We start from the raw sequence: 13,028 nt of genomic DNA, 5'->3' as shown, positions 1-13,028 counted from the left end.
ACATTAAAAATTATGGCTATCATTTATTAGGCATTATTTCAAGACAGCAGTCATTTTGAATTTGAATTTGAATTTTATTGAATTTATATACCGCCCTTTCCCGTAGGACTCAGGGCGGTTTACAGGGTATATAAAACATCAGTACAAAAATTAAGAGCAATTTAAAAAGATTAAACTAAATCCCTGAAAAAAATATAAAACCCCAGTTAAAACCCCAATTAAAACTCAGCCTGGGCCGGAAAGCTCGAAGAGCCAGGTCTTCAGGTCTCGGTGAAATGATCGAAGGTCGGGAGCAGTCCTAAGCTCCACGGGCAGCTGGTTCCAAAGGGCAGGTGCCCCCACAGAGAAGGCCCTCCCCCTGGGTGTTATCCGCCGGCATTCTTTTACTGGCGGCACCCTGAGAAGGCCCTCTCTGTGGGAGCGCACAGGACAAAGGGAACTTGATGCCGGCAGCAGGTGTTCCCTCAGATATCCTGGACCCAAGCCATTTAGGGCTTTATAGGTCATCACCAGCACCTTGAATCTCACCTGGAGGGCAACCAGAAGCCAATGCAGCTCGTGGAGCAGAGGTGTTACATGGGAGTAACGGGAAACCCCCATCACAACTCGCGCGGCTGCATTTTGCACCAGCTGAAGCCTCTGAGTGGTCCTCAAGGGCAGCCCCATGTAGAGAGCATTACAGTAGTCTAAACGGGAGGTCACGAGCGCATGAGTGACTGTGCGTAGGGCATCTCGGTCCAGATAGGGTACATCCTGTAAGTTCTTCTTAGGGAAGCTTTTGATCATATCCCACTTTCTTGAAGAAAGGAGAAGAGACACAGAGACTTAATTGCTGCTCCTGCTTTGCATAATACTTCCCCTTACAGTTAAGACTTCCTCTATTCCCTATAATGTTCCAGAAGCAGCTACTAATTTTTCTGTGAATATTTGGTTAGTTTGTTTTTGCTGTCTTCAATTTATTTAACTTTGAATGACTTATTCATTTATTTGTATTTTTATTATTATTTTTCCTGTGGCTATAATTTATAACTATAATTTATTTTTAATTGCTGTAACTTTGATTACATATTGGTTTAAAGTATTTATATTATTGATTGTTTTGTAAAGCACCATGAGTCTACATTTATTTTACAGCATACTAGTAGAATAAATAAGCATATATACTTGGAATACCTATAAGGTAACCATTAAAAGTAGTGCAAAAGACTGCAGAAATTTCATTGTGAAATAAAATACATCGCTAATTATTTTTAGGACACTTTCTCAGGAGGATCAAGATGACACACACTTAAAAATAGAAGATATAATGCAGATGGTGAGTTTGTTTAAATAAATATATGTTTGGTTTATTTTTAATTTATATAAATTGAGCTTAATCTGGAAATTATGCTTGACTATTCCATTATTGCTGCCTTTTTTGCACATAATTCTCTGTTATATTTTCCTTTGATCACTAGATGTTTCAACTGGTCAGTAGTTACAATGAAACAAAATAGTTATGGATATGAACTTTGGTTTATTGAGATATTATGCAAAATGTGGAACTTTCATTTCAATATACCAATATAAAATGAGTCATACCTTCAGAAACTATTTATAAATCATTATTTTATATATTTTATTACACAAATTGTTTATTTATATAGCCATCCATCTCACAGAGAAGTGATTCTAAATATTACAAAATAAAAAGCAATAGCAGAATCAAAATACTAAAACAGGTACAATTAAAAAGACATCAAGCAATATTATTAATTGTCACTGTGTTTTTTCTACTTTTGCCAGCTTTGTTCATTTCTGTCTGTACATTTTCCCCTGCTCTCTGCACCTGTGTTACTATCTTATCATGTAACCATAGTGAATGTCACAAGTTCAGCCATGTTATGGTTTTACTCTGTTTTGTCCTACTAAGTGCGCATGTCTAGAAAAAGTTTTCTCACTTTTACTTTGTATTCTTCCTGATGAGAGATGTAGTCAGTTAGGTCTTTTCTTTTCTCATTAAAAGTTTTACAGTAGAATATGCCTTGGATTTCCTTCTTTGATGTTCACCATGCATCAAATGAACCACGGTTTATCGCCCTCTGATAGGGGAGTAATAATCCTCCCCTGACATTTGGTAGCAGAGGATGGTTAGTATGTATTTTCAAAATTTATTGCAAGGTGGTAGAGAAGAAAAATTGATATTAAAAACATTGCTGCCATCTCATTAAATCAACATTTCTTTGAGAGCCCTAAACCTGCTGACACAGCCATGTTTTGAGGATTTCCAGAAGAATATCAAGGATGGGACTAATCTCACCTTGGTGGGCACCATGGCAGAAAAGGCCCATCTTCTGGGCCCCACCAAAGGAAACTCTTTCACCAGGAACAACAATATATCTCTTCTGTTAGACCTGATGGACAGGTACATGTAAATCAGGTGGAGGCAGTTCCTCAAATAAACCCTGCAATGGCTGTTTAAAATTGCAGTGGCAATTTGCAAGTCAAACATAAACAGGAACTTATTTTTAAAAAGTGAAAATCTGTTAACCGTGTAAGGTGCTTGATGTAACAGTGACAGCAAACTCCTTTTTCAAGATCTAGCATTATTCACCGCATTAAGCTTCTTTTTCCTATTCTGTTGTAGGAACATGATTACTCTAGGATTCTGCCCATACTATGCATTTTTATTTTAAGAATTGTGTATTAGCAAGTCTTTAGAACTTCCCCTTATCTAGAGTATTTTATCTCTTTAAGTCTGTCTGAATCCATGAGGAGACATATACAGAATCTGAGGATTTATAGGAGTATAAGAAATGTTAAAAGACAGAAAACAACCCCAAATATAGCTACCCACTTCAACAATATTCAGGTTCTGATTAGGTAACCATAGTGCTGTTAGTTGAAATGGGGTGGTTTACTAGAAGAGGGAAAGATTGAGGGCAAGAGAAGAATGGGACGACAGAGAATGAGGTGGCTGGATGGTGTCACTGAAGCAGTAGGCGTGAGCTTAAATGGACTCCAGAAAGATGGTAGAGGACAGGAAGGCCTGGAGGAATGTTGTCCATAGGGTCGCGATGGGTCGGACACGACTTCGCAGCTAACAACAACTAGAAGAGGGTATGTCTGATTGCCTGGAATGCTGAATAACAACATTCTACAGGTAGCCTTCAAGCTATGACTACAATTGGGGCTGGAGTTGCTGTCACTCAGCAGTGTGGTGCCATGTTGACTACATCAGCAGTGACAGCAATCCAGGCCATCTTGATTGTTGCTTAACCCCAGACTCAATTAAGCAAAAAGTGAAAAGATCCCAGGTAAAGAGTGCAGAGATGCTTTTGGAGGGAGACAGAGGCCCCGGGGTACATGAGTTGGCAAACCACACATGAGTTGGGGGAAGGGACTGCTTAGTACAGTGCAAGCTGAGGAAGGCCGGGGAATAAGGGCAAGAGGTACCTGCGTGTGAGCACAGGGAGGCTGGGGAAAGGGCATGGGGTATGTCCGTATGTGCAAGTACATGGAGATTTGGAAAACAGGAAATGGGGGTAGGGTGCATGGAGGCAGGGGGAAAAGGAGTGGGATGTTGGAAATATGTGAGTGCTGGGGAAAGAGGGCATGGGATAAATGCATGTGTGTGACTGCAGAGAGGCCATAGAAAAAGGGTTGAGGGGTATGTGTCCATATGCACAAGCACATGGAAGCCGAAGCAGGAGGACATGGGGTTTTTGCAAGTGAATGGAGAAAGGAAGGTGTAGTGCATGCAAGTGATGAAAAGCCGGGGATGAGGAAACTTATCTGAGTGATTCGCAGCCTTCCCTACTGGTTTCCCCATTGACTTTCTTGTGAAAAGGCTCAGAGAAGATAGAAAATGACCATCATGTGACTGTGGAGTGCTGCATCTGGTTATAAGTTCAAGCTGGTTGCCAAGTGCTTGTATTTTGTTCATATACACACGAGATGATACAATTATTATAAGTGTGACCTGGTTGCCAAGCCCTTGGATTTTGTTTGTATGACCATGGGGGGCTTTACAACAACACAGAATAACAGGGATTTAAACCTAGTCACAATGAACCATGGCCGCATGATTACCATTTGCAACCTTGCCTACTGAATTCCCACAAGCAAAGCCAGTGGGGAAGCCACCAGGAAAATGAAATGGTTTTATTAGTTTACAACATTAGGGAAACAATTCTGGGTTTCAGAAATAAGAATTCATGAAATGCTGTTTCAATGATAGAGAAATGAGAATATAACCTGTCGGTGCTCTTTTGGAAGCACTCTTAACTTCTAAAATCTTAATGTATTAATTTTAGGAATAAAATAGAATATTAAAATTTTGAGAGGAAAAATTCATTAACATGTATAAAAATGATAAACATTTTTTAAATCTGGGTAAATAATAATCTATCAGAAAAAGGGAAAATTCATTATGGAAGATGATTTTTCCCCAGTGTATTTTATGTTTTATTTCTGTTGAAATCAGTTCAGTGAGGACTTGGCTGGATTGTACTCTAAGTAACTCTCTTTCTTAAATAACAGAGAGCATATTTACATAAGTGCTGTTTCCTTTCAGGATTTTTCTTCCACAAATAATAAAATCTGACTAACAAAATTGATAAAACAGCTATTAACCTAATATTGCAGAAAACAAATAAAAAAGGTTAAAATTGCCTTTTAAACAGTTTAAAATATTTTTTTTCCTTACAGCTAGAGTGTCCAAAACCAGAATGCTTTGAAACATTATCAGCGATGGAACTTGCTGAACAAATAACTCTCTTAGATCACATTGTCTTCAGAAGCATACCTTATGAGTAAGTGGTATTCCAGTCATTATTAGGGGAATGCAAATATTTCTAAGCAAAGATTTGGATAATACAAGAATTTGCACAAAATTGGAATGGATCATATAGACAGGAGAAATGGAATCAGTGCATAACTTTCAACATAATTGGATCATAAAAGTCTAGTATCAGAGCACAATGCAGTAATAGCATAGTATTTCTAAGCTGTTCCCTGTGAGCAGGGTGCAGTTTATTTTCTGAAAAGGCTAAAATATCCATACATAATACAGCTCCAAAGAACCAACAATAAATTTTTTGTATCTGTTGCCAATTCAGGAAATCTGTAGGGCAGATAGCAAGTCCATTAAAGGCTGAGTATGTAGCATTCAGGGAAGGACCACTCAAAAGTAGAAAATTGCATTCTGAATATAAAGGAAACAAGTTCAGTTAGCTACATCTCTAAGTAAAACTAGGAAAAATCATTTGTGAAATTTTGGTTTGAAAGCCTCAATACTACTTCCAGACAATATTGACATACAGTATATTTGTCAGATGGATGAGCACTTTGAGTCTGTAAAAGGTGGCTTTATGTTTCCTAATGTCTGTACTATATCAGCAAAGAGAAAGTACTACCATTTTCAAAGCATATTCCATGAATATTTTGTTTGGAGAGGGAAGACAATAATGAGTGTAAAGAAGTTATCTGAAGTAAAGTACATGATTCACATGCAGTGCTGTTTTTGTAAAAGAAAAAGGTGCCGGAACTCACACATGTCATATAACCCACCTTGCCTACCCTACAAGGTTCCATCCCAAAAAGTTGCTGGAACTCCGTTCTGGATGTTCTATGAGAAAAAAAAAGCCCTGTTCTCATGTATGATCACATTAAATAGGAAAATAAGACTATAATGGATTCCAGTGCGATCTTACTGTAGTATAAAAGGTTTAGAACTTGTCTCCTAATTTTTCTTACTTTAAAGATCTGGGTAGAGAAAGTTTACAAAAGTAAACGTGGGGTTTTTTTAAACAAACATTGTTTCCTGATTTAATAAGGCTTTTAGTAAAGACGTTTACTTATGTAACCAATTCATTTTTAGTAGTTGAGAAGAATTCATTCCAGAATTGTAAAGCTGTCTCCAAATCAATGGAGCGAATATAAATAAATATTCTCTCTTTCCTGCTGTTTCTTTTTTTTTTATTTTCCAGAGAATTTCTTGGGCAGGGTTGGATGAAATTGGATAAAAATGAAAGAACACCTTACATTATGAAAACCAGCCAACATTTTAACGATGTGAGTTGTCATAGAAATAGAGAATACTTCCTAAGAATACAAGAATGGTAGATTAAAAATATTTCTGTGACCCTAAAAGTTACCAAAGGATTCCAGTTTTCCTGAAGAGTAGCTAAGGAGTTTGATAGGAAGCATTTTAAAAAGTAGAATCTTAAGAAATCTGCTGAGATTGCCAAACAATGGCAAAAGAAACTAAATTACATTTTATTAAGAGTGTATAAAATGAATTGTTCCTTATTATTTTGATTTCTTATTTCTGCCTAGATGTCATATTGATTTTTTGCTCCTAGTAGGCTATTGGACTCTATTGTACAGAGTTTCCTTTGCTATCTCTTCAATAATTCTGTGTTTTGTTTTATTTTATTAGAGGCTTTTGCAATTTAACACCTCTCAAATGTGTTATCAGTATTTCAAATATTCTTGACGGGTACCAGGTTGGAAAGGGTTGCCCGATAGCTTTTCATCATTTTTGTGATATATGTTTTGTTTGCTAAGAGCCAGACATATTTATATCATTAATGGTGTTTAATTCAGTCTTGTAAATGCAAATATTTATGGCGCTAGTTCTTTCATTTAGATGAGCAACCTTGTAGCATCCCAAATTATGAATTACACTGATATCAGTTCCCGTGCTAATGCCATTGAGAAATGGGTTGCAGTGGCAGATATTTGCCGATGTATACACAACTACAATGGTGTCCTTGAAATCACATCAGCCTTGAACAGAAGTGCAATCTACAGACTAAAGAAAACCTGGGCAAAGGTTTCTAAACAAGTAAGTAATTAATACAGATTGAGACTTTTCATGAAAACTGATAACTGTTCAGCACCATATTACTTTCATCATGAGAAAATTGTGCAGTTTATTGAAACCTAATATTTTGGTATCCTTTTCATAAGGGTGCATTTCTGGATTCATTACCCTAACGGTTTAAATATTATTCTTGTAAAAATACATGTTTTTCATGTATATGTCTCATGCACCCATAGATTCAATTAAACAATTTTGTGATGCACCTATTTCAGTACTGTTATATTTAGCATGCGGTAGGACAGAATTCTGACTTTATGTGTATGTGAACAAGTTGAACAAAGCAATGAATACACATATAAAGTTTTTCTATGCCAACCTCTTATTTTTGGGCTATGTTTAATGATGATTACTTGAAGAACTACACATTTCTTTGAAGCTAAATTCTTGTTTAGGAAGCATTTTCTGTGTTGTATTACATTCTTATCATTTTTGTTCGTAGACTAAAGCTCTTATGGATAAACTTCAAAAGATTGTGTCATCTGAGGGAAGATTTAAAAATCTGAGAGAAACACTCAAGAAGTACGTCTCTTATTTTGTTCTAATTATTGTATGATTTAAAATTTGCATCTGTAGGACTAAAAATATAAAAAGCATTATTCTTTTGATTCTTCAACCTAGCAGTCACAGAGACAATTTTTATTTAAACCTGAAATCAGAACTATGTCAGAGATAGCTAATTTGGCTTCACTTCCATATTCTTGGTCTCTCTCCTGCTTCTTAACCTCAGCTGATTTTTCTCCCTAATATCTGTGTAATGAACAAATCAGAAGATATCAATGGTTTTGCGACCTTTTGATTTAGCCAGGAAAGATACAGAACTGAAATAGGAATGGCTGTTTTTACCATCACATCCCTGGCAGATTGGACTACCGCCCTGATTTGTAGAATGAAGCTTCTGTTACAAAGTTGTTCCCCTTGAGTCCAAAACTGTCCTTTTGCAGTTCTTCCATGCAGGAGGAATCAAGGAATGTTTGTTCTGTGCAGGATAAGTTAGAGAAAAATAACCCCAGCTTCGTTGAGCATATAATGTATGCAAGAGACGATAAAGAAGAAACTTGACATCTCTTCTTTGAGGAAAATGACTCACTGAAGTAATTATATTTTGGGGTTTTTTGCACAAGAATATGTGAGAGGAAAAAGGGTACTTTTTGAATTGGTGCGTGTCCTACGTATAGTCTACAGGCTGGAGGTTGCCTTGTTATTCACACACTTAATTCCCTGCAATTAATCAAATTAATTAAAATAGTACATTAACAATCAAATCTGAAAGTTAAAAACAACTCTGTTATGCCATGAATTCAGCCTAATAAATATAGTATTTTCTAAGGCTGTTGTCCTAAGTATCCATATTTGGAGTAGTTTCTGCTAGATATTATGCAAAGTATAAAACTATTTATTTACCATACATTTTGATAGCGAAAAGTGAGGAAAGATTATCTGTAACTCATAATCCTGACAGCTGTCATTTCTTATCCTGCAGTTGCAACCCTCCTTCGGTGCCATATCTTGGGATGTACCTCACAGATTTGGCTTTTATTGAAGAAGGAACACCAAACGTTACTGAAGAAGGCCTCGTCAATTTTTCTAAAATGCGAATGGTAATTTTTTTATACAGGTTTTTTAAAAAAATTATAAGGATTTATAGGTAACAGTATATAAGATTATATTTCATAGTGCGGATAGAAATTAAAAAGCAATTGTTGATACTTGTATTTACACTCAATGTTCTATCACCATCTACTGGCATATTTTGGAGAATCAGTATTATAGTCTTGATTAGCCAAATTCCCATTACATCCATAACATAGACATTGACCCAGTCAAATCTCCTTTGTGTCTCTGGCAACACAAAATCACTCTTAAACTGGATTAAAAAGCACCATTTTGGCAATAGAGAATCCATGCCCATTTTTTGCATATTTTTTAAACCCACACTAGTTAAATGTAAGTCAGGACAAAATTAATATACCCAGTAAAACATTGAACACTCAAACCCACTCAAAAACCCATATTGCATACCCTCTCTTAAAAAGGATCTGGAGAGAAAGAACCACAGAAAAAATATTCTCTACTGCAGAATTTAGGCTGAAACCTAGTGGCATCAGACATACCTCCCTAACTCTCGTTGGCTGCAGTTGATAAGCCACACGCATTGTTGCCTGTTTGGATAATCAGGACATGCTGTTAGGAAAACAGTTGTATAAAATTGAAAATTCTATATAGAAAAGTTAGAACTCAATTTTAGAATTCTAAAATTCAACAAGGAATGATTATTGATGCTTGCTTATTTAACAGATATCGCATATTATCAGGGAAATACGTCAATTCCAACAGGCTTCCTATCGAATAGAGCATCAACAAAAGGTACAATATTTTCATATCTCTTTTTACTACAGTATAAAGTTTTTACCTTATTCTGGATATATTAATAAATGCTGCACCATATTTTTTTTATCAGCAAGGTAGGTGAAGAGATTTGTGATTTAAAGTTTAATTCAGCATTATACTGGTGTAGGCTTTCATGGCCGGTATCTATTGGTCAGTGTTGGGTTTCAAAGCTTAGTGATCATGCTGAGATAACTGAATTCCTGATGTTAAACACCAGCAACTTAAAACCAGTCCTAAGTTACCACAGACCCAGAAGTACTTATGACCAGATTCAAAGTTCTGCCAACTGCCCCTCCTCGTGGATCCATAATTGCATTTTGGCTGTTTATAGCATCTCATTGGTTACATGACTGTGATTTATGACTTTTTTTGCCGGAAACTGGCATTTGCAGCTGGTCCTCAACTTATGATCACAACTGAGCCTAAAATTGCCACTGCTAAGCAAAATAGGTGTTAAGTGAGTTTTGCCCCATTTTACGACTTTTCTTGCCACAGTTGTTAAGTGAATCACTTAAGTTAGTAACAGGGTTATTAAGTGAATATGGCTTCCCCATTAACTTTGCTTGTCAGAAGGTCACAAAAGGTGATCATGTGACCCTGGGACACTGCCACTGTTATAAATAAATGCCACTTGCCAAGCTTGATTGTGAATTTTGATCGGGATGCTGCAATGGTAGTAACTGTGAAAAATGGTCAAAAGTCACTTTTTAATGCCATTGTAATTTTGATTGGTCATTAAACAAATTGGTATAAGTTGAGGACTACCTGTACTTTTCTGGCAAAAAACACTCATTATGGGCAGTGGATTTGTTAAACGACCACAGCAGTCACTTAACCACTGCAGATTCGCTTAATGACCATGGCGATTCACTTAATGACCACCACAAATGCTGTAAAATGGAATTAGTTATGTGATGTCCTGTTTACTGACTGGCACAACTTACAACTGTAATTCTGGGCTCTGGAGTACCTATATTCAGAGGCAATGTGATCTACAATAGTAATATAACAGCTGGTGGGGTGGGGGGCAAGGGGAGAACAGAGTGGCACAAGCTGTATCCCAATATTTGCTGAAGCTCTCCTTCTTTTGTGCATTTGTGTAATGTGACCACCTAGAAAAGGAGAAGGGTTTGCATTGTGACACCATGATCAGCTGATGCCACTTAAGATCCCTTGCTGCCATCTGGACACTGCTGGCTACTATTCACGATTTCTTTTTGCGTTACCATACAAGCCAAAGAGGAAACATAAAACAAAACATGGGTTCCTTCTCTAGATTGATCTGTATAAGTAGCAGTCACTTTGCATTGAGTGAGATGATGTGGAGAAGAAGGTGATTTTTAGCCACATTGCTTAGATAGGGGTTACGGCAAGTTAAATTGTCTGACTGAGGCCCATGACCTCCTACCATCTGCATTAAAAAAAAGTATTTCTTTTCTTTTCTAAATTACGTATCTGCTTCCTCTCTTGTTTGTATCAAGATCGAAACATCTCATTTTGAGAAAAACTATAATTCTATTCAATTGTTTCATATTCTTGCTTTCCCAGGTCACTCAGTACTTGTTGGACAAAAGTCTCATCATAGATGAGGACACACTGTACGAACTATCTCTAACAATTGAGCCCAGACTGCCAGCCTGAGAAATTAGTATTATTCTTCAGCTATCAAGAACTTAGTTTAATGGAAAAATTATGCATGGCACGCCTCTAAAGAATGCAAGGGGCAAAAGCTGGAAAAAATTGAAGTTCCCTTCTCAATTAAAGGGATGCAGAGTCTCACAGAGATACCTTTTCAGAGAGTCAACTGTTGGAGAAATGGAGCCACATAGCAGAAATGTGGGTCAAATGGTTGTAACTTGACAGAAGTAAAAAGATTTCAAAACAAATAAAGGACTAAAGAAAAGGTGGGCAATAACTGTACTGAGCCAGTCAAGGAGACAGCAGACCGAAATATGAGTACAATGTTTTGCTTGAGTTGAATAAATAATAGCATGCTACTAGAGGAAGAAATCTTGTCTAACTATCTTTGGATGCAATTCAAAAAGCATGCTTTATTTAGGTATTTTGACCAAATTTGCACTTTATCAAGTCTATTGTAAATGAAAGAGTATTTGTAGAAGCAACAATGTAATACATAACAGCATTATTTCCTGTATAATTCATTCAGTATAATCCATTCGGCATGGTGAGAGATATCAAAGCAGGCAAGAGGCATCTGCAGCATCTCCCTGTTTTGATACCCTTTGTGGACACCACTAAAACTGTTCATTTTAACTGAAGATGTCTGTTCATAAATTAATTTTCCTATATTTACTTTTTCAAAACTGAAAGAAGACTGAAGAATATCAGTGTGCCATTATAAATACTAGCTTCATATTCTAAATATATTATTCATTCTCTAATCATAGCAATATGTGAAATCATCTGGTATGCAAATTAATGCACTGTCTTGCATGGTTGCTCAATATACAAGCTTAGAAGGGACTGGTTTGATATTGCAGTGTTGTGGCAGCCCTGTCTCTAGATTAGTCTCTTTGGTAATTTGTACTTTGTTTTCCAATAGCACATTTCTCATATAACTTTTGTTAAAGTAGATATGTCTTAATGAGATTGTGATGTCTTCTCCTATGCACTAGTAGATGAAATGAGTGGGGGGTGTGTGTGGGGGGTTTCATAGTGGAAAGTAGTTCCAAGCAAATATCCTGTTATAAGGATTGACCTTTTGCCTTTTGACCTCCATTCCATTGAAGACAATAAGTAACCCTCATTTCTGTACTGGTGTCAGAGGCTAGTGACTTATAGTCAGTAGGTTAACCTGAGAAATAATATGAATAAATCATATATAATTTTGTTGTTCTGATGGATTTTCATGCTCTTTAGAACAAGTTATGAAGGTGTAGAGTTTCTGAATCTTACTTTTTCATGGATAACACTACACACTATGTTCACTGTTCTTGGCACTATAATATCATTTAATTACGATTGAGCTTCACATAACTAGGCTAGCAGCAACAAGCATATATTTCTGATTTTGCATGTGTCTGCATACAATCATGAGTCCAGGATCACCTTAATTATAAAATTATAAAAGCCAGTTTCTATAAGTGTAGCTTGCATTCAAACAGTTGCTCTGTCACATACATTAATAAAAAACCCCATATTTTCTTCTAAAAAAAGAGAAAATTTCCAATACTGAACAGTATATATACTCTACTGCTTATATAGAATTTTGTGCAAGCATATTTGGATTGCAGCCATGATCTTATAAGAATTACAAATTATTTGGCATATTCACTTGTATTTTTGCTATGTCAATCTGTGTATATTACATTCCCTCACCATAAATTCTAGATTACAAGATTGTTTGAACAGCAGTAATTTGTCAAATCCTTGGAAAGTAAAAACATATTTATCCTATTTTTTAAACTTTGAAAGAGTAAATAATATTTTAATCTCACATTCTCCATATAGACTTTAGAAGGAAGAATATGTTTAAATATTTGTTGCTGAAAGTACTTAGGAAGAAAAAATATTTTTGTTTAACTGACTTGAATAAGTTACTAACAGATTTATTTTTTTAAGTCTATGGAGATTAGATTGAAAAAGTGTGCTTTTCCAAGGAGTCAAAGCCAGCAGATGAAATATCCCCTTAACTCTCCTCAGGAGTACTACTGTTTAAAAAAGGATGATCATTTGGTTATATTTGATATTTTATTATTTAGTGCTAAACTCTGACAATGGAAAATTAACCTGTGTGGCTTTTTTTCATCTC

General features: G+C 36.1%; 1 protein-coding gene across 1 annotated transcript in view; it reads left to right on the top strand.

Moving 5' to 3' along the window:
- RASGRF2 (Ras protein specific guanine nucleotide releasing factor 2) overlaps positions 1 to 10,939 on the top strand; it is a gene marked incomplete at its 5' end in the record, with an annotated part of 128,325 nt that extends 117,386 nt beyond the window's left edge. Inside the window, 8 exons of the mRNA XM_083357247.1 lie at positions 1,255 to 1,315; positions 4,690 to 4,793; positions 5,970 to 6,054; positions 6,632 to 6,829; positions 7,308 to 7,387; positions 8,349 to 8,466; positions 9,164 to 9,232; positions 10,805 to 10,939. Of these exons, the coding sequence (XP_083213373.1) occupies positions 1,255 to 1,315; positions 4,690 to 4,793; positions 5,970 to 6,054; positions 6,632 to 6,829; positions 7,308 to 7,387; positions 8,349 to 8,466; positions 9,164 to 9,232; positions 10,805 to 10,897 (808 nt within the window). The 3' untranslated portion in view covers positions 10,898 to 10,939. The remainder of the gene's footprint in view (positions 1 to 1,254; positions 1,316 to 4,689; positions 4,794 to 5,969; positions 6,055 to 6,631; positions 6,830 to 7,307; positions 7,388 to 8,348; positions 8,467 to 9,163; positions 9,233 to 10,804) is intronic.
- Positions 10,940 to 13,028: the final 2,089 nt, after the last annotated feature.

This window comes from Vipera ursinii, assembly GCF_947247035.1.
Source record: "Vipera ursinii genome assembly, chromosome: 2".
Lineage (NCBI taxonomy): Eukaryota > Metazoa > Chordata > Lepidosauria > Squamata > Viperidae > Vipera > Vipera ursinii.
The sequence above is the reverse complement of the archived record's forward strand: the minus strand, read 5'-3'. Positions and strand labels throughout refer to the sequence as shown.